Source organism: Canis aureus, chromosome 4 (genome assembly GCF_053574225.1).
Source record: "Canis aureus isolate CA01 chromosome 4, VMU_Caureus_v.1.0, whole genome shotgun sequence".
NCBI classification, from domain to species: Eukaryota; Metazoa; Chordata; class Mammalia; order Carnivora; family Canidae; genus Canis; species Canis aureus.
Window position 1 is genome coordinate 7,926,101 of NC_135614.1, and position 21,938 is coordinate 7,948,038.

The 21,938-nt window shown below is 39.2% G+C and overlaps 1 protein-coding gene across 2 annotated transcripts in view; it reads left to right on the top strand.

Annotated features, from left to right (window-relative positions):
* PCNX2 (pecanex 2) overlaps window positions 1–21,938 on the top strand; it is a 288,682-nt gene that overhangs the window by 108,868 nt on the left and 157,876 nt on the right. For both annotated transcript variants that reach the window (XM_077894480.1, XM_077894481.1), the window contains one exon: window positions 20,369–20,478. In XM_077894480.1, coding sequence (XP_077750606.1) covers window positions 20,369–20,478 — 110 coding nt within the window. The remainder of the gene's footprint in view (window positions 1–20,368; window positions 20,479–21,938) is intronic.

Sequence of the window (21,938 nt, forward strand, 5' to 3'; positions counted from 1 at the left end):
CTATCAGAGGTCCTGCCTAATGCAATAAGAAAAGGAAATAAAGGTATATGATTGGGAAGTAAGAAATAAAATCACCTCTTCTCAGATGTCATGATTTTCTATATAGAAAATCAAAAATATGACCACCCAAAACCCCTGGAATTAATGAGTGATTTAGCAAACATTGGAGGATATAAGTTTAATATACAGAAGTTAATCACTTCCCTATACACCAGAAATTAACAAGTGGAATTTGAAACTAAAAGCAAAATTTATATTAGTACCTCCTAAAATGAAATACCTAAATATAAATCTGACAAAATACACGTACAATCTATATGAGGAAATCTACAAAACTCTGATGAACAATATGAAATAATGAAACCAATGGAGAGATATTTCTTGTCTATGGATAGGAACACTCAATATTGTCAAGATGTCAGTCCTTCCAACTTAATCTATAGATTCAATATAATCTCAATCAAAATCCCAGCAAATTATTCTGTGGATATTGACAGACTGATTCTAAAATTTATACACAGAAAAAAGACCTAAAAATGGCCAACTCAATATTGAAGGAGAATAAAGTTGGAGGACTGATGCTACCCAACTTCAAGTCTTAGTAAAAAATTATTATAGTCAAGATAGTGTGGTGTTGGTGAGAGAATAGACAAAGCAATGGTATAGTGCAGAGAGCCCAGAAATAGATCCACATAATTATAGTCAACATACCTTTCACAAAGGAGAAAAACCAACACGAGAGATCAAAGATAGGCTCTTCAACAAATGATGCTTGAACAACTGGACACCCACATGAAAAAAATGAATCTAGACACAGACCTTGCATTCTCTCCTAAATTATCTCAGAAGGCAAAATAGATTTAAATGTAAAATGCAAAAGTATAAAACTCCTAAAAGATAACATAGGAGAAAAAGTAGATGACATTGGTATGCCAATGACTTTTCAGATACAGAATGAAAAGCACAATTCATGAAAGAAAGAATTGATTGGCTGGATTTCATTAAAATTAAAAATGTGTGCTCTGTGAATGATGCTGTCAAGAGAATGAAAAGACAAGCTACACGCTGAGAGAATTTTTGCAAAAAGCCTATCCAATACTGTTATTCAAAAGACAAAGGACTCTTAAAAATCACAATAAGAAAAAATAACTTGATAAATGGATAAAAACCTGAACAGACACCCCACCGATAATGATATACAGATGGCAAATATAATCATGTGAAAATATGTCCAACATCAAATGTCATTAGGGAATTGCAAATTAAAACAACAATAGGATATTACTATGTAGCTATAAGAATAGCCCAAATCTGGAACACTGACAACACCAAATTCTGGCAAGGATGTGCAGCAACAGGAACTCTGGTTCATTTAGTGGGGGTGCAAAATCATATAGCCATTTTGGAAAATGATTTGTCAGTGTCTTTCAAAGGAAACATACTTGTATCATACAATCCAGGAATTGTGCTCCTTGGCATTTACCCGAAGAATTGGAAACTTAAGTCCATGCACAAACCTGTACACAAATGTTTATAGAAACTTTATTAATAATTGCCAAAACTTGGGTACAATCAAGATATTCTATAGTATATGAATGGATAAATAAACAACGGTACATTCAGACAATGGAATATTATTCACTCTCCTCAAAATGAGATATCAAGCATGAAAAAACATAGAAGAATCTTAAATGCATATTCCTAAGTGAAAGAAGCTAATCTGAAAAGACTACATATTGTAAGATTCTAACTCTATGAAATTCTGGAAAAGGCAACACTCTGAAGACAATAAAAGGATCAGCGGTTGCCAGCAGTTAGTTTGGAAAGGATGAATAGGCAAAACATGATAAAAATGCTAAGGACAGTGAAACTACTGTGTATGATACTATAATAATAGATGTCTGTCATTATGCATTTGTCAAAACTTTTAGAATGTACAACACCGAGAGTGAACCCTAATGTAAACTACAGACTTTTGGTGATAATTATTTGTCAATGTAGATTCATCAGTTGTAATAAATGTAGTACTCTTGTGCAAGATTTTGATAGTGAAGGAGGCTGTGTATGTGCAGGTGAAAGGGGTATATGGGATCTCTCTATTTTCTACTCAATTTTGCTGTGAGCCTAAAATTTTGCTATGAAACTCTAAAAACTAAAATCTATTAAATCAATTATCCAGATCTGTATGGGTCTATTTTTGGAGTGTATTTTATTCTGTTGTTCTATATGTCTATCTTTACACCAATAGCACACTATTTTTATTACTGTGCCTTTAAAAGTCTTGAAATAAAATGGTGTGTTTCAACATGATTCCTGTTTTTCAAGAATTTTTAGCTATTATGGATCTTATTTCTTTCAGCATAAGTTTTAGAATGTGTTTGTCAATTCCTACAACAAAAGACTGCAGAAATTTTGAAGAAATTGTATTCAATTTATAGAACAATATGGGGAGAACTGACATAACAATATTGAATCTTCTTATCCACAAACATAATATTGCTCCATTTATTTGAGTCTGTGTTAATTTCTGTTGGGAATTAACCTACAATTACTACATATATTTTTTTTCACATTTATTACTGTTTTATGTGGTTTTTGCTATGTAAGTGGCATTGTGTTATATAATTTAAATTTCTGATTATTCATTGGTAATATATACACTTAATATTACCTGTATATTTAAGCTAGTATCATGAAATCTTGCTAAATACTTGTCCTAGTAGATTTTGTTTGTAGCTTCTTTGGGATTTTCTATATAGATAGTCATGTTATCTGTGAATAAAGACAGTTTGATTTCTTTCTCCAATCCATATGCCTCTGATTTCTTTTTCTTTCTTTATTGCACTGGATAAAATCTCTAGAGCAGTGTGATTAGAACTGCTGAAATCAGATATTCTTGCCATGTTCCCAATCTTGGGGGACAAAACACTCAGTCTTTCACTATTAAATGTAATGTTAGCTGTGGGATTTTTCTAGATTCCTTTTTATAAGACTGAATAATTATCCTTAGATTCCTAGTGTGCTGAGAGTTTTTCATCATTAATGGATATTAAATTTACCATATGCTTTTTCAGCATCTATTGAGAATCATATTAATTTTTCTTTTAATCTGTTGACAAGATGAATTGCACTTTTTGAATGTTTAATTGATCTTGCATTTGAAAGATGAACACCAGTTGGTCATGATATATTGTCCTTTTTATACATTGCTCAATTTTATTTACTAATATTTTGTTGAGAAATACTGTATCTGGAGTCCTGAGGTTTCTAGTTTTCTAACTTTCTTTTCTAGTGATGCTTTGTCTTGTTTTGTTATATGATAATGGCCTCATAAAATGGGTTGGCAAGCATTTATTTTTCCTTTATATTCAAAAATTTTGTATAGAATTAGTATTATTCATTTAAGAAGTATTTAGTGGAACTCACAGGTGAAGCCATTTGGGCCTGGAGTTTTCTTCATGGGAAGGTTTTCAACTAAAATCCAATATATAGAGAATTATTCAGATTATCTACTATTGAAATAGTTGTGTCCTGCAAGGAATTCGTCCATTTTTTCTATATTTTCTATTTATTGACATAAATTTATCCTTAATATTCTTTATTATCTTTTTAATGTTTTATTGTTTATAGTGATATTTCCTCTTTTATTCTCTACATAGGTAACTAGTGCCTTCTCTTTTTTTTTTTTTTTTTTCCCTGATCAGTCTGGGTAGAGTTGTTTTTTTTTTTTTACTTTTAAAATAATAATACTTTATTTTATTGTTGTTTTATTTTAAATGATTTCTGCTCTTTATTATTTCCTTCTTCATGTTTACTTTAGATCTAATTTGTTCTTTTTTTCTTGATCTCTTAAGGCGGATCACACATTATTTTATATTCTTATTAATCAATTATCTTATAAAGAGTTTCAAAATAAGGACAGAGGTATCTGTTTTGTTTAACCTGATTTTTACAATTTCTGTTAACGTACAGTGCTTTCTGCATATCCTTCTTCCTATTTGATGTCATTCTCTTTTTGTCTGAAGAACTTCCTTTAACAAAGCTTATAGTGCAAATCCACTGATAGTGAATTCTTTCAGATTTTGTCTGAAACATTTCTCATTTTCCCTTAATTTTTTGAAAATGTTTCTTGGTACAGAATTCTGCTTTTTTCCTGTTAGTGCTTTAAATATGCTATTAAATATCCCGTTTTCTTTTGAATTGTATAACTTTTGATCAAAATTTGTTATTCTAATATTTGTACCTCTGTTAGTAATGTTTCTTTTTTCTTTGGCTATCATCAAAATTTTCTGGTTTCTTTTCAGCAAATTGACAGTGATATGACTAAGTTTATAGTGTTCATTTTTTAATTTTACTTTAGGTTGTCTGAGCTGTTTTGATCTGGTTTTTTTTTTAATTGATTTTTCCAAGTCCTCAGCCATTGTCTCTTCAAATTTATCTTCTGCCTCATTCTGTTTCTTGTTTCCTCTTGGACCTTCAATTATACATATATTAGATGATTTAATGTTGTTCCACATCTTTTGGATGCTATGTTTTTTTTCCACTCTCTTTTTCTTTGGGTTCTCTTTTGAATAATTTTTATTGGCCTATCTGGAAGTTCATTAATTCTTTTCTCTACTGTGTCTAGTCTGATGATAAGATCAGCAAAGGAATCTTAAAATCTCTTATGGCATGCTTTTTTATCCTTAGAATTTTCATTTGATTCCCACATGTAATTTATATATATATGGTTGTAATTCCTCATCTTTTTGTACATATTTATGTTCATATTTATAAATATTGTCCACCAATTCCTAGATCCTTTCGTACATCAATCATAGTTATTTTGTAGTTGAGATTTTATAAATTACCTGATGTTTTCTTGTTGTCAGAGTGAGAGCTATAGTCATGTGGATTTTTACATCTGAAGTGCAGGAATCACTCTTCAGTATTTTGTTTTAGGAACAAGAATGAGACCAACTTGAATTTTTCCTGAATTCTTAAAGAATTATTTCTTATCTTCTTAAGTTTCAAAGAAAAGCAATAGAATATTACTAGACTTGGTTCTCCTTGGTTGGGTTTTCTGGATATTGTGCCTATTCTCACTTTTCATACTGAAAACTTACAAATGGGAAAAGTTTCCTGCTCTTTTTTTTTTTTTTTTTATTAATGACATTGATTTTATTTACATGACCTGTTGTTTTAGTTTTTCATAGGGTTTCATTTTTGTTTGTCTTTCGTTTCTCTTATTCCTTTTAAAATGATTTCCTCTTTTTATATTTTTCCTTTATTATCTGGAAGAGTTTCTAGAGTTTCTCAAGGCTAAAGCAACAACAATAACAAATATTTGTTAAGAAGTTATTATGAACTAGAAACTACTAATTATTTTACATACTTATATATATAATGTACACAGCATTCCTGTGAGATAAGTATTATTATTATCCTAATTTTATTGAAGTTTGTAACATGGTGTTCGTGTTCTTTATAATTACTTGTTTACCTTTAATGTGTTCATATACTTTTTAATCTCTTAAGTCAGATCCTCTCCAAAAAATATTCTTGCTTTTTTTTTTAAGTAAATATGTTTCAGAAAGCATTTTTAAGTGGTTTCTTTAGAAAAATATGTCATTTTCAGTGTGCCTTTTGTCTTACATTTTCCCGTTTCCTCACAGGTTTTCTTTGACAACCTACTATTGTCTCTATTCTAAGCACAGACTTGTTTTGTTTTTGGTCTCTTAGTATTAAAATTAATTTAGAACCAACATTTAAAATTAGGCCACTTGCTATAAAAATATAACTCTCCTAGTTAAATAATTTGAAGCTGTAACAACACCGGGCTCACAGTCCCGCATGGTAACACCCTGCTAAAATGGAATAGTGAGTCACCACTGTGGCATACTCACAGATCTCATCATGCCCTGTCATGTCATCATTTCTTACACCTGACGCACATACTGCATTTATTTCACCTGTCTGCTCGGATGGACATTAGATTTTGTGACCTCTGTCTTATTAGCCAGGTACAAATTGAGCTGATTTCTGCCAGATAATTTTTAGGCTCCTGAACAATGTTTCTAGAAGTACCTCAGGTCTAAAATACAGGAAGAGAAGAAAGCAAAATAAAACATGTTCCAGTAACATAGTACCAGCTCAGACATGATTTCCCCTGGTAAAGTGTCCTGCTGATGGAGTTTTAGGTGGTTATTTCAGGAAGCTTCATTACAAGCAGTAGATGTGCTTGCGGAAAACCTTCTCTACTCTGACATATGCTCTTTACTCTGACATCTTCACCCATGAACCGGACAAATAAAACCTGATGCTTCCAAGAAAGTGGAGGTCTGCAAATACTACCAGTCCACAAATGTGCAAGTCCAAGTGTCAGGTAGCCTCCCAGCCCCATGGCTGACCTCAATTCCAATTCTCCCACTTCTGATTTAGGTGATAACAGGAGGGGGTATTCCAAATCTTTTCCTGCTTACTTCCCCCAGTACACTACTCTCTCTCTCTCTCTCAAGTGGAAAGTGGGAGCTGATGTCATGTGTTGACCTTCAAACCTTTTTTCAGTGCAGTCTCCTTTATAAGATGAGGTTTCGCATAACTTCTTAGAGCCTGTGGCTTATGTACAGGTACCTTCTACTGATCCTACTGCGGATTTATGTTTTTCCCTTTTTGAGTGTTTTATTGGACATTTCATTGGGAGGGGGAAAGCTGATTCCTTCTGTTTTTCATGCCATTTTGATCAGGGCCCCATACTTCTATACCCTTCTTTGCAACCCTGATTAGCAAACAGCATCTGATGTGTGTGTAATTTTTTTTTTTTTTTTTTTTTTTGTCGATGGAAATGGGAATGTGCAAGTTTTCTGTAACAGGTGTAGGAGCTGAAAAGTTCATGACCACTGCTAACCAGCATATATTTATTTCTTTAGAAATCTTTCTGCCAGGTCCTATAGAGATAGGAAAGGAGAAGTCAGTTCAAAGATGATGACAAGCTGTGGATGATCAGAAAAGAGAAAGTCAGTCTGAGAAGGTGGTCATTCAGCACAGCCTTCAAACATTTTGTCTTTGGCCTAAGAACTCCACCATAGAGTATGCAGTCAAGCATGGGAACCATTTTCATCAGAGTTAGAAATGAATGAGCACGGCAGTTGGACAGAGTATAAGGAAATTAACCTGCTGATGGTGAATGAGGGAGAAGATTGGATATCTGGGCAGTTATCAAAGTTATTGAAAATGTTGAATGTAAGGCTAAAAATACATGCTTTTGATACAGTGGGCATGTTGTGCATCCTCAGAATAGTGGCTACATGAAGGGAAGTTATAGAAAGTCATCCACTCTAAGATGTTGAGTGCCATAGATGAGCTCATGGCCCCAATAGAGATGGAAACAAAATCATTAAAATATCCCACCAATTGATTTCCCAAATTACTCTATGAGTGTACAGATCAAAACCATAACTTTGTGAGTCCCCACCAGCTAAATTATGCTAGCTTTCTCTCTGTTAAATCACATCAACTTGCTCTAAATCTTTGACTTATGGCAAACCTTTGTCTCGTGCCCCATGCTTTTGGGCATGTAGGGCTCATTTGATAGTGAAAAGTAACTCATTGATAATAGAATCATGGTTGAATCTCTGGAAGTCAGAATATTCTTCCAACCTTAAGATGCTCTCTGTGAAGGAACAGCTCATGGGACTTAGATTAATTTCTAAAGGAGAAGTTGTGTGCTCTGAAAAACCCATTTCATTTGACAAGTGCTGAAGGCTCCTTATTACCAGTTCAAATATTATCAAAAGTAACGTACACTCCTGGGATGTTAAATGACTTTTTCTTGCAAAATTCTTAGAGAGTTTCAGAAACTACTGAAGAATCTGACACTCAAAAAGGCAGAAGTTTTTTTGACTTTTTGCCTAGTTGTGATTCATTTGTTATCATCTGTTCAACTTCTCCTAACTCCTTCATATTAGACATTACTAAGTGACCACAACATTGTTCTTACTGAGGTCTGCAGGCTGCCCAAACGGTGCTACAGGCAGCTAGTACTAAGTGATCAAAACTGTCCCAAGAGATTAAATTCACTTACAATCCTGGGCCGAGACTTCTGTTTATTTGTTTTCCATTCTGTTTATGGCATGCTATAAGCCTAAGTAACTTTTGGATCAGAGTAAACAGATATCATTTTGAAAGCACACTGCTAGCTGTGTGATGGGAATGAACACTTCAAAGGCTCTGGAGTTTACTTAGGTGTTGAAACAGGCTTTTTACCAGGTGGAACTGGGGTACTTTGAAGAGATTTATTTCATCTTAGAGAGGTACTGACTTCCCAAGCTCAGCATAGAATAAGCACTGTCTCGATAAGTAGTAAGATCTGTTGTTACAGAGCCTCAATGTTCTATCTATTCGGTATTTTGAAAACATCTTTTGGTAAAAATAGAGCAATTTGCATTTCTCCTTTCTTATTTGTAAGTCTTGCATTTTCTGCTGGTCACAGATTGACTCTCCACTTTAAAATGCAGCACCTATTAAATGCTGTGAATTGAAAGAATGTGGTTAGCAAATTGGCAAGAGAGTCCTTCAGAAAAAAAGAAAAGTTCACCCATCTTCAGCCTAATGCACTTACCCAAAGCTGGGGTTCCACTTCCTGTTTAACGATGCTTTTGTTTATGCCTTTTATGCTTACTCTTTGCATTGCTGGAATTGATTTTCCCCCCTTTTTTCTCTGCTACACCATGATGAATTGATGAGCCCTTGTGAACAATTTCAGCATGTCACCTGCCTTGCCAGAGATAGATTTATTTTATGGGTCTTGATGTATATTTATGTCCTTAATTTTTATTATTCTCATTTGGTAGAAGCAGATTGAGGGATTATGAGTTAATTTTGCCTTCTGGAATATTAATTAGGGGAAAATTTGATTCCCTCTTTAATTTCATATTCTCTTTGAATCATCCAATATGGTAGCAAGTGACATAGAAATGGACTCTTCATCAACTTAAATATTTGACAGTGATATACAGAAATAACCAGAATATTTGCTCCCTGGAGAAATGGCTTAGTCGTTAATTAGCTGGGTTTTCTATATGTCTGAATAAACCATGATTTCTGTTTTTTTTATTACCCCTTACAAAGAGATTCTATTTTATTGATGGTAAGGGGATCCAGAGGTTGAGGCACATTATTATAATTTAATGTTTCCTAGCATCATTAACAACTGCTTGTGAAAGAGGTTTTCCCATATTTTTTCTAGGTACTATAAGGTTGCAGCTAAAACAATGACATTTCCCCTGTGTTCAGGATTTAAAATCTAATTGTAGATGTAATACAAACTCAGAGTCCTAGAATAGTTTTAATTTGGAAATGGACCTTAAATATCCTCTAGCCCAGCCCCTTCATTTTATTATTTAATATGAGAAAATGTGGGTTCAGAGAGAGATTGAGTGACTCACTCAACCTCACATGTCACAGATCCCAGATCTTGTATCTTTTTAGGATTATTTCTGTGCCCTCCTCTTTAGCACATTTGAAGTGTAAATATATTTTATAGCCCAAAGAACAACTCACAGGCATATAAGATACCTTGCAGATCTATGAGACTTTAATTTTTGAAATAATTTCCCAAGTGTTTTCTCATTTGCCCTTTATTACAGCTCTATGTAATACATGAGGAAGATAATAGCATTTCTATATTCTAGCCATGAATGTGAGGCAGAGTGCTTAAGTTATTTGCCTAGGGGCACGTGGCTAATTCACATTGTTTTTTCAATTGTAAAATGGATTAGAAATACCTCAGATGAATGTTGTTAGAAGTAAATGAAATTAAGTTGATAATGTATATAAAGTATCTAACTCAAGGATTCTCATTACATGGTGTGGTGGGCAGAATTCTAAAATTGCCCTAAGACTCCTGCCCCCTGGTGTGCCTATTCTTGAAAATTTCCAGCCCCTGAGGGTAGACAGGACCCTGAGGTGTGATGGGATGTGATTAAGTTACATTATCTGGTAAAGTTGGAGAGATTTTTGCCAATATAAGTAAGGCCCCCTAATCAGCTGACTATATCAAAGGGGAGGTAATCTGGATTAGTCTGATCTAATCAGACCTGTCCCTTAAAAGAAGATCTGGAGGTCAGAGCCAGAAGAAGCCAGGAGAGCCTCCCCTGTTGACTTGGCAGAAGTGAATAGCCATGTTGTGAACAGCTTCTGAGAGGGCCACATGTCAACAACCTGAGAATGGCCTCTCTGAGCTAAAGCGGCCTCCAGCAGATAGCCAGCAAGAATGAGGACATTAATCATATAGCTGCTAGGAACTGCCACCCACTAGTGAGCTTGGAAGAAGACCCCAAGTCTGAGGTAAGGTTGCATCACATGCAGCCTCGCCAACACTGTGATTTCAGCCTTGGGAGATCCTGAACAAAGGATCCAGGCATGCTGTGTGCAGACTCTTAAGCCCTGGAGACCAGGAGGTCATACATTTGTGTTGTTGAAGCCACTAGGTTTGTGGTCATTTGTTATGCTGCAATAGGAAACTAATACAGATGCTAGCTATTGTTAGCAGAACTAGTGGATGGTTATGATAGTCATGAGCATAATGACAATAATGTTAATAGTAAGAAGTTTGAAAATGAAATCCAAGTTTTATTTTGCTTTTATTAGACTGGACTTCAGATTGTTTTTTGGTTAGAATCATGTCACTTCTAGCTGCAAGGGAATGAGAATTACCAGTCTTTTAGCTGTCTGAACAACTGGTAAAGAGGTTATTACTGGTGGGGAAGAAAGGAGAAATAAATGTATATTAGGTAGGCAGCTAGTGCTTTCTATTACACTCCCTTTCCTAGGGAGTTAAAAAGGCATAATTGGTCTGCAAGCCCAATTAACACTGGATTGTCATGACCTTCAAACTTGGCTTGGTTGATGTTGACAGTGGCAATTGACGCTGATTTGGGGAAAACAGAAAGAATAATGATAGTTCAGTTGTTCAAAATGGAAATCAATTGTTGAGTGAAAATCTTAACTCAGGTTTTGGTAGTAGGCACAGAGTATGAAATGGTAAAATCCAGGAAATATAGTGAAATCAATATTAGTAGGATTCAGTGACTGTCTAATTTGGAGTGATAGGGAGAGGGGCAAATGCGTGGAACAGAAAATGCGAGGCCTGGAGTGTGAGCTGTGGTGATCCCAGTAGGCATGGAAGCCTGTGCTTGGACCAGCCATGTCAGAAGGAGTATATTTTTCTCTCTTCCAAAAGCCTGTGGACAGTATTGTCCTTTTAGTGTTCACTCAATATGCATTGCTCCTGTATGTAATCAGTTCTATGTGGAAAATACAGATACCATAACAGCTAGTAAAATATAAGCCTCTGTTTCCTCCTGTTTAAATATGGTACACTAAAAACTAAATGTGATAATACATGTAAAGTGTCCAGTCAAGTCATAGGGGCCATTACTGTGGTTTTTGCTGTTTGTGTGTACATTTAAGCATTCCTAGCTTGACCATGAGCTCCTCAAAATCACAGACTATGGTTTACATATGCTTCTTTTTATATCCTATGCAAAGTCACTCTTACATAAAAGAATTCTACAAATGTTTGGAATGAATAAGTACAGGTAACGGAGAAGAAAGCTGTAGAAGGAAAGTAAATGTTGATATTTTTCAAAAAGTATACATATTTGTGTGTATGTGCTGATGTGTATTTATCTATATTTATCTATGTTCATATGGGCAAGTTTAGATGAATGACACCTATGCATCTGTCTTGCTAGCTCATGATCTCATTTTTCCTTAATGCCTATTCCTAAAACTATAATATTTTCTTGAATCAGAAATATGTGATGTCTTTCAGCAAAATGAAAAAGAATGAAACAAGAAAACTCTTAGTAAACCATGAAGTCTGATTTGTCATATTTTAATAGGATTGTTCATTTATTTATTGAATGCAAAGTGATTACCGACTATGAATTAGACTCAGTGGGGGACTCTGGAGGAGGCAGAGAGTGTTCAAGATCTGAGAGGGACATCAACACATGTCAGGTTGTTGACATGTGGCCCTCTCCAGAAGCTGTTCACAACATGGCTATTCACTTCTTCCAAGCCAACAGCGGAGGCTCTCCTGGCTTCTTCTGGCTCTGGGTGTTGGGGGAGCCCAGAGTGTGCCCTGTGCATGCATGCTCCCAAGTGCTGGTGTCATGGTGCCTTGTGAACCATGTGGGGAGGATGAACAGAGCACACAGTACAAGGACTAGGAGACATAGCTTATCTTACTGAATTTCTGGAACAGTAGGTGCACAGAGTTCCTTCTACTTCAAAACAAGATTCTCATCAAAAGCTGACGTAGAAACAGGACTTATATCAGAGTCAAAGTGATATGATCTAATTCTTATTTTAGGATGTATGAAAGCCTGGATCTTGGGACTGCCCCATGTTTAATGGGGGGCTAAGAAAATCCATTCATTTTTCCTTAAAAAAGAAAGCATGTGACCTGATATGAAGGACTTAGCCAAGTGAGAATTTGGTCTGTTTGCATTCATTTCATAATCAAACACTCAATCTTCTCTGCAAATTCCATCGTAGAGATGTCTAACATTCCCGAGGAAAAAAAAAGGCTGACACTAAGACTCTCTTCAGAGAGAAGCTGAACTTCCCTATGCATTTCATCAAAAGAATTCCCAAATGCATGGGAAATCCACCACAGAATTGTAGGACGATTAGACAGTTTTATTTCTACCTTATAAAAATATTTCAAAACCTGTGGGAGTTTTATGAAGCTAGCACTCATCTATCCATATCATTCCCAAGTCAGGTGCCCTTGAGACATATCTCCAAGCAATTAGGGATGTTAATTTTGAAGCAAACTGTCACATGGTATATACTTCATTATCGGTGAGTGATAGATTGTTTAAAACCTTATCTCCCTCTAAAATCTTCACACACACACACATATATATTTGTATTTTATTTATATATCTTTATATATAAATCTTTATATATATACCTGCATATGTATATAGAGTGTACATGTACATATGTGTGATTGTGTCTGTGTGTATAAATAACATATATTAAATTCAAGACTAATACATATATGTTTAAAATAGAGAAGTTTACTTACAAAAATCCATTAGTAATGTGAGTTAGTACTTCACCTCTTCCATTCTGCTTCTCTTTGTGGAAATGAAACTGAACTATCCTAAGATAAAATACACAGTGCATTTCTTTGTTTCCTTTCAAAGGTCCTCTTTCTTTCAAAAGTTCTCTTCTTCCTCAAATATCAATATTACCTTCTTTATCCCCCAAATAAAGATTAAAATAAAAAGAGCTCAGCTCCTTCTAGAAATGTGGCTGGGATTGCTCCCAATGCAGTGGAAAGCTGTTGCCCATTTCACCAATGGTCTTCTACAGGGCAGGGCAGTGCAGTGCTGCCTGAGAGACTGGGTAGGGGGAGAAGCACAGGCCCTGGAGGGAGGAGCAGGAGGGTGGTGATTAGCAAGGGGGCAGCCTGGACAGCAATCAGAAGATTAAGGAGAAAGGAATAAAAAAAAAAAAATGGGACCAAGGCAGTTTATCTTGTTGCTCTCTCCATCTTAATTCTATAAAATAATTCTGGATAGTTTCTTCTTCTTCTTCTTCTTCTTTTTTTTTTTTAGTTATACTCAATTTGTTTATTAGTTGTGTATGCACTTCACATGCATGTGTATGGACGGTAGATAATGGAGCTGTTAGGCAGTAATCTGTTCTATGCAAGAAAAGCATGAGGAAAGCTTTCAGTAAGCTGCCCTCCCTTCCTTCCGTCCTTCTTTCCTTCCTTTTTTTTTTCCTTCCTGGCATGCTTCAGTCTTTGGTCTCCAAGGAAAATATCTGTGCTTTAAACTAATGCATAAAAAGGAAATGCTAGTATCTCCCTTATTGTAACTTGATATATTCATCAGTGTCAGGAAGTCCTTACATCACATTCAAGTTCCACCGCTGATGCCAAAGCATATTCCCTCTTGTTTGATCATCAGTCGATGGCACCCAACTGCCTCTCTTCCCAGCATGGAGAATTATGGGATGATAAACCCTAAAGGTCATTTCCCTACCATGTATCTCCTCCAAGCTTAACTACTTCCCATTCTTTTATCTATTTCTATAATCTTCATCTGTGTTTTAGGAGCTGTACCTTTAGAATGACACCGAGCGATACCCATACTGCAACATAACCAGTTCCCTGGAAATGTCATGCCTCTTCATGACTTGGAGCACACTCCCCACATTCATTCCTTTTCTCCTTTTGCATCCCAGCTCCTTTTTTGGTCCTCCAGAGGGTGACCCTGAGCTCCTCCCCCAGATTACTTTTTTGGGCTCTGGCTCTGCTGTGTGTCACAGCAAGCCCTTGAACATGCAGTTACCTCAGTAGAAGTCCAGCACCGTCAAACAGGGGAATGAATAAAAACAGCCTATGAAGCCAGGAACTGTTAATCAAATGATCATACAAAAAGTACTAACATTTTTTATGGAAGGTGGTGAGATATGCTCATATTTTGTCCAATTAGCTATATAAACATTTAGGGTAGTGGAGTATACACAGCACTAAGCTAGGGGCTTCATCATGGTCTTCAGACCTTGGGTAAGTCTTTTCCCTTCTTTCTATCTTCTTACTTGATCAATAATTTGAACTGGTGTGTCTTGCTCAGCTATGAGATCTCTTCTGAAGCTAAAATAATTTTTCTTGAAGATAGCATAGTTTTGCAAATTTTGACACCCTGCATATGAAAGAACTCATTTTGATATCCAAGTAGCCAAGTAGCTCTCTCTATATATATACAGTGAGAGTGAGAGTAAGAGTGAGAGAAGAATCTATCTATATCTATATCTGTGTCTGTTGAAAATATGAACAAGGTTAAGAACTTGGAGTTGAGGCTGTTCCCAGTAGAGAGCTGAGGAAGATCCAGGTGGTCTGCCTTTTTACAATCTGCCAAAGTTCAGGTCAGCCCAGGTTCCAAGACTTGATTGTATGAAGATCTGAGATTGGGCTGGAAAACACTCAAAGTTGTGCTTGGAATATGGACCCCTTGTCATCCTTCATCCTACCCTTACTCTGGGCAAAATGCATAGGCCTTCTGGCATCTCTCTACTTTATACTGTTGAAAGAACTATTCATTACTTGTGTCCTGTGGCCACACTGCCGTTTGTTCAGGTCTGACAGTTTAGCCTGAAGCCATTAGTTATGCTTAAAAGAGATCACATGTATGGAGGAGTGAGTACAGATGTTTGCCACCAGATGGAATGGAATGACTTAAAATAATAAATGAGAGGCACCTGTGCATTCAGACAGTGCAGCTTGGGATACTAACACCATGTCTGGGTAAGGTCCCATTCCTATCTCGGAGAAGAGTTCCCCTTTCCCTACTTTCTGTCTGGGCTATAACAACAGAAGGATAAAAGGGATCTACAAAAATCACTGTTTTTCATGGAGAAGACTAAAGGTCAATCTTAAATGTTTTCAGGAAATGTGATTTTGCTGCCGTTCTTAGACCTCTTATATATCTGCCATGGTCTAAATGTCTGTGTTCCCCACAGATTCATATGTTGAAATATTGGCATTCAGGGTGATGGCATTAGGAGTTGGGGGGTCCTCATGAATGGGACTAATGCTTTTATAAAAAAAGACTGAAAAACTCCCTTACTCCTTTCACTGTGTAAGGACACAGCAATAAGGAGCCAGATCTGGAGGGAAAGTAGGTTTTAGCCAGACACCACATATGCTGGAACCTTGATCTGGGATTTCCCAGCCTCCAGAACCCTGAGCAATACATTTCTGCTCTTTATGAGTCTATGATATTTTGTTACAGAAGCCCAATTGGACTGAGTTGGTATTTTAGTAAAGATTATAGTAACAGCAGACATTTATTGAGCATTTCATATACTGGCTACTCTAAGTACTTGACGTATAGTATTATATACAATATTTATAACAACCCAAGGAGTGTGCACTATGAAATTCTCTTAGATAGGGCAACTGAGGCTTTGTGGCTTGCCCAGTGTCTTAGAAAAAACAGCAGAGTTAGGATGGAAGTGTCTTATGCTTGAGCCGATGCTGTGCACTGCACAAGATGGACATCCTGTGTACTTATAGATATGTAAAAAGATCCATGCCATTCCCCTTCTTGAGTCTGCATTATATAGTAAGGAAGTAACAGCTGCTCAGACCCAGTACATTGGTTCCATCCACATTTATTAAATGCCTTTCAGGGCCAGGGGCACAAGGTCTTCAGAATACACTGGGGTAAGGTAGATGAGTCCCTGTTGTCCATGGGCTGGGCCCAGTGGAGGAGTCAGATGTCAATCGAATGGCCACTTATACAGATCTGTCATCACAGACCGAGACAAATGCTGGGAAGTAGAAGGAACAGGGACACCACTCACCTCCTCCTCCACTGTTTCTGACTTGATATTTTTACCATCCACTGGCTTCTTCCAAATGCTATCTTAGCAGGTAAGGAGGAAGGGTCCCTCAGTAACAACCTTTCCTGTTTGCCTTGGAGAGATTTAGTTAAGTCAAGAATAAAAGAGAGAAGGTTAGGTAAAGGGTATTGGGCAGGTAAAGTAGGTAAACTTGATTGTTTAAATAGATTTAGTCCGGATTGAATTTGTTGTCTGAAGACCATCCATCACGGGTACTCCTTTTCCACTCCTGTGCTGCTTTGCAGTGGGCAGGGCTGAAGTTCATATCTCATTGGGTCACGACAGCAATACTTCAAAAAAGGTGCCATTGTTACCTTTCACAGCAGAGGAAGCTGACTACAGAGAAGGGAAGGACCTTCCACAGGCTCATTTTTTCCGGAAAGTGATGAGCCTAGAATCACCTCTGGCCAGGGCTTATTCCCTTGGCATTTTCTCTGTTCCCTGCAGTAACAGTTATTTCCATGGTCGAGGTTACTAAATCCTTCTCAGAGTGATTCCCCGCCTCCCCCCCCCCCCCCCGCCCCAGTATTTGCATATTTGTGGGCTGCATGTAAAAGGAAGGCCTCTACCTTCACAGAATGGTGAATTAAATACACAGCATAGGTAAGGGCAGAGGAATCAATGGAAAGAATAAAATTTTGCAGGTTTTTCCTTCCTGGAAAGCTTTTTGTCTTTGTTTTTGTAATAGCCAAATATGAAGCCTTAGGTGGGAGGCCAGAGCAGGGAGTGGAGTATATGGGAGGAGCGGGGTGGCAGCTCCATCTGCACACAGGCATCCAAAGAGCTGAGAGCTTGGCCTGTCCAGAAGGCCCCAGAGAGGAAGGACCACCTGCTCCTGCATTTCTTCTGTGCAATTAAAAGCCACTTGCTTGACGTACCTCTGCTTCCTGCTCTGCGAGTGCCTAGCGCCTCCTGCCTCACCATAATGTGGCTTGCCATACCTTACTGCAATGTTCCTCCTCTCCCTGTCCCTGAGTCCGCCCCCTCACAAGTGTGCACCTTGGTGCCTGGCATATAGCAGGTAGCCAATAAATGTTTCTTGAATGTACTCTTAGGAAAGAAGAAAGCTCTCAAACTTCAGAATAAGTTTTCTGCTCTTGGGGCTGCTATTTCAAGGAAACATGAGTTCTAAGATCAAAGAATAACCTTTTCTCTGAGAGTCTAATTATGTCATTGGCACTTTACTGCCTGGACGACATTTGATTTAAGCTACTTAATTTTTTCACCTTTTTCTTGCTGGGAATTCTTTCCCACACAGGTCATAGAGGAAGGCCTGATGTAACCGTGAAAACTGAGACCTTGTAGTCACTCACTCACGGACATATTGATGTGCTAACATTTGTGCCAAGTACAGGGGAAAGAGACTCAGGGCTCTTTCCCCTCTGGAGACTGTCCTAAGCACAACTGTGGTCCACAGCTCTGAGATGAGAGAGCAAGTCCTACCCATGCCTACAACTAACTGAAGTGACATATCTTTTGTTCAAGTACAAGTGTTTAAAGGTGTTATTGAGGAACAGAGAAGGGCTCCAATCTGCCTAGGAGGAGGGGAGGCTGTGCCAAGCAGGTGAGACTTCTTATCCTGGGTTCTGAAGCATGGATAGGAGTTCACCAGGTGGAGGAGAGTGGAGTAGGGCCAGAGCACAAGAGCCCTTGTACAGATGGAGCCCTGTGTGTGAAGGCAGTAGGGAGGAAGCAGTGTATCTTTATGGATTTGTTGCTGTGCATATTCTAAATGCAAGGAATGAGGCTGAAAAGTTGGGCTGGGGTCAGATCCCAATTGACCTTTGTTGCTTCCTGTGGAGTAGATTTATTTGGTAGGCAATGAGGAATCACTGGAAAATGCTGAGTAAAGGGCACTAATACGATTGATGTGCTTTTGAGGTGAGAAGGACCGTTCTGTTGCCACGTGGAAAACACATTGTGGGGACTGCAAAATAGGGAGCACCGGGGGGACTGGTGTTTGATCCTCTTGCTATGGAGCTATCAGCAGTAGAACTGGAAAGAGAGATAGTGGAGGCCTTAGCTAGTGAGATGCAATGCAAGAAGGGAGGACTGGACAGGTGTTGAAGGATGTAATGGTGACATGTGAGGATCAGCCTACTGGGGATGAGGGAGAAGAAATATTTCTCCAGATGGCCAGCTTTCTGGCTCAGAGCCCTGCTGTCAGTCACCACGAAGGGGCTGCACTGGACCCTCCTGTATCAAAAACTTTAAAAAATGGCCTGGGGTACAGAAGAGTACCCTTGCAGCCACTCTTGGGTAGTATTGTGTTCTTCGTCTAAAGAGGAGGAAAGTAACCTAGTATTCAAAGGTGTTGAGTGACTTAGCCAAGGCCACATAGCTCATCTGTGGAAGGACCGGGGTTCAGATTGAGGTCTCCCCAGCTCGAAGCCCATGCTGTGATGAGGTGCTGCCCTCATGGGAAGGAAGCTCCAAAGGCAGCAGAGAGGAGCAGAGGACAGGTATTCCCCGCAAATTGTGTGTATTGCGGGAAGGCATCTGCAGGGAATCAGGGATGTCAGGAAGGCTGCCATGGCCCCCTCAGGGTGCTGGGGAAGTTAGAGGAACACTTGGAGTTGGTCTGAGTGGCTTGCAGGTGTCCCTGGGGGAGGCTGCTTACGAGCAGGGTATATGTGGAACCGGTCAGTGTCATCTCCAGCCTATTTAGCTGTTTTGGGGTTCCCAGCCAGCACCAGGGCTGCTCTCTTCATTTCCCCTCCAGATGCTGCTGTCTCAGGCTGCCAGATTCTCATAGTGGGCGAGATAAAGAAATGCATTTAATTTCTAGGGAAATGAGGCCTGTGAAAACAAAACTGCTCCCTCAACTAAGCGTAACATTTGTTTTTCCTGCATATCTTAGCCGTCACAAGTACGAAACCATCACAGTTGACTCATCTATTGGTATATTTTGTTTTAAGTCTAATGAGCAACTCTTCCATCCCTGATGAAACATTTGGTAAGTTAAAGGATCAAAAGGTTGAGAGGTGTTGAAGGCCTGTAGTAGATTTACCTTTTGGAAGGCACCAGTAGATCCTGTCCGTGGACACTGAAGGGCTGAATGTATTGCAGGTTTCTGTGTGTATGACACACGTGTGTGTTGGAAGGTGTGCCAGGTACAGGTGGATAAGAGTGGCTTCCCATGCCCCCCACACCGCTCACAGTGGGGACACATATTGTCTGCATTCTTCTCTTCCACCCAGAGTACAGTGGATTGATCTCTGGCGTCTATGGTACTATCGTGTTAAACCTGAAGTGTCTGGCTCTTTTCTTTTTTTTAAGATCTTATTTATTTGAGAGGGAGAGAAGGAGAAAGAGAGAGAGAGAGCACAAGTACAGAGGAGGGACAGAGGGAGAGGGAGAAGCCGACTCCCCACTGAACAGGGAGCCCGGTGAGGGGCTCGATCCTAGGACCCTGAGATCATGACCTGAGCTGCTCAGGGGCTCAGATGCTTCACTGACTGAGCCACCCAAGTGCCTCTGGCTCTTTCCATTTCAAGCCATTTTTTCTCTTTCTTCAAGGGACTGTCTTTAATTTGTACTGAGTTTCATTCATCCCCCAGTTGATCTCTTATGCCTTGCTTAGGTGTTTTATACCTTTTAACCATTGATTAAATAAACACTAGGAAGTACCGTTCTTATCATTATCTTTACTATGAATTCAAAAGAGGCAACACGTTTAATGTTTCATCTTATAAATCCTAAACTGAATTTCAGAAAAGGATTAAGTAAAAAATAGATTAAGTAAAAAATATTCTCGGAAAAGAGGAAGTAAATGTGTGCAGTTAGTTTGCCCCGTCGCGGCCCGGGCCCTTCCCGTGTCAGAGTGGTCGCGCGTGACCCCGGTGCCCGCGTGTCTGCTGGCGGGGCCGCCTCCGCGCTCCCTGGGCTGTGGGCCCTCCCGGGGCCTGCACCGGCCCCAATGACCCGGTATCCGGTATCCGCTGTCCTCCCGCAGGAACCCTGGAGCACGCAGCACATCCCGGCGCTGTTTTCCGCCTTCTGCGGCCTCTTGGTTGCGCTTTCCTACCACCTGAGCCGGCAGAGCAGCGACCCCTCCGTGCTCCTGTGAGTGAGCAGCAGGGGTGGGGGGGGGGAGGGGGGAGGGGGAGGGGAGGGGAGGGGGGAGGGGAGGGGAGGGGAGGGGGGAGGGGAGGGGAGGGGAGGGGGGAGGGGAGCGGGAGGGCCGCAGCACAGTGCTCCGAGCTGGGACCCTGGCTGCTCACCGCGGACCCGGGGCGGGACGGGGCGGGGGCGGGAGAAACCAATGAAAATCTAGGCTCAGCTCTCAGCAAGTTTTGGAGCAAAATGCACAATGTGGGGAACAGATGACTGCTAGCTCCCAAGGGCTGCTTTTGACTCTCCCTTGGGTGAACGTAGGCAAACTCCCACCTCAGCAAGGGTCCTTTGTGGGTCCATTAGAGCAGCTCCATTGGGCCGTTCCCCTGAGGACAGGAGACCATGGGCATCTCTGAAAGGTTTGCGTTTTGTTCTGCTGCTTTTTGTTCCCAACACAGCTGTGCTGCCTGGGTTCAAAGTGAAATACGCGCCCATATTTAAAACGTATTTAATGACTTTCAGCCACTTGAAATATATTTTTCTATCTCCTCTTTAATCTTTTTTTTTTTTTTTTAAGATTTTATTTATTCATGAGAGACACAGAGAGAGAGGCAGAGACAGAGACATAAGCAGAGGGAGAAGAAGCAGGCTCCATGCAGGGAGCCTGATGTGGGACTGGATCCTGGCACCCGGGGATCACGCCATGAGCCAGAGGCAGACGCTCAACTGCTGAGCCACCCAGGCATTCCTTACCTTTAATCTTATCTTTGAGATCATTGATAAATATGCACTTTGGAAGTGGAAGCGCTTTGTGGGACGCCAAAGTTTCCAACATCAACCAATTGATTGTAATCAGATAATCCGTCATCTCATGTAATTTTTCCGAACTTAACAGAAGATTTTGACTTAAGATAGCTATACCTCTTTGGAAGCCGGAGAAACCATCATTTTAGGCTGCCCACATGTAGCAAAATGGAAGGCACAAGAAGTGAGCAAAGGCTAAACATGATTTGCACAGGGTTTCATGTCAAATATTTTGCTGAAGTGTTGAGTTTTGCTGCCATTTTTTTTTTGTGTGAGGATGAAGCCCTGGTGGGCTGATCAAAATAGAGTCTTGGAGAGCTCAGCCATGGCTGTCTGGGTGCCAGTACCTCTTGAGGTACTTGACTCCTTGAACTAGGAGACTGTACCTTTCCAGGTACTTGAATCCTTGAACTAAGAGGGAATCTGAAAACCAAAGCAGTGTATTTGTGATGACTTGAATATGTACCTCTTTTCCTTTATTATGAATTAATTAGAGAGGCCTTGCTTTTGTCATTTGAGAGTGTGAGGTGTCAGGTGAGGCAGTTTACCTTAAGCATTGTAATATGTGCATTTTTAAAAAAGATATATTTATTTATTTGAGAGACACAGTGAGTGAGAAAGAGAGAGGAGGAGCAGACTCCTCACTGAGCAGGGAGCCCAATGTG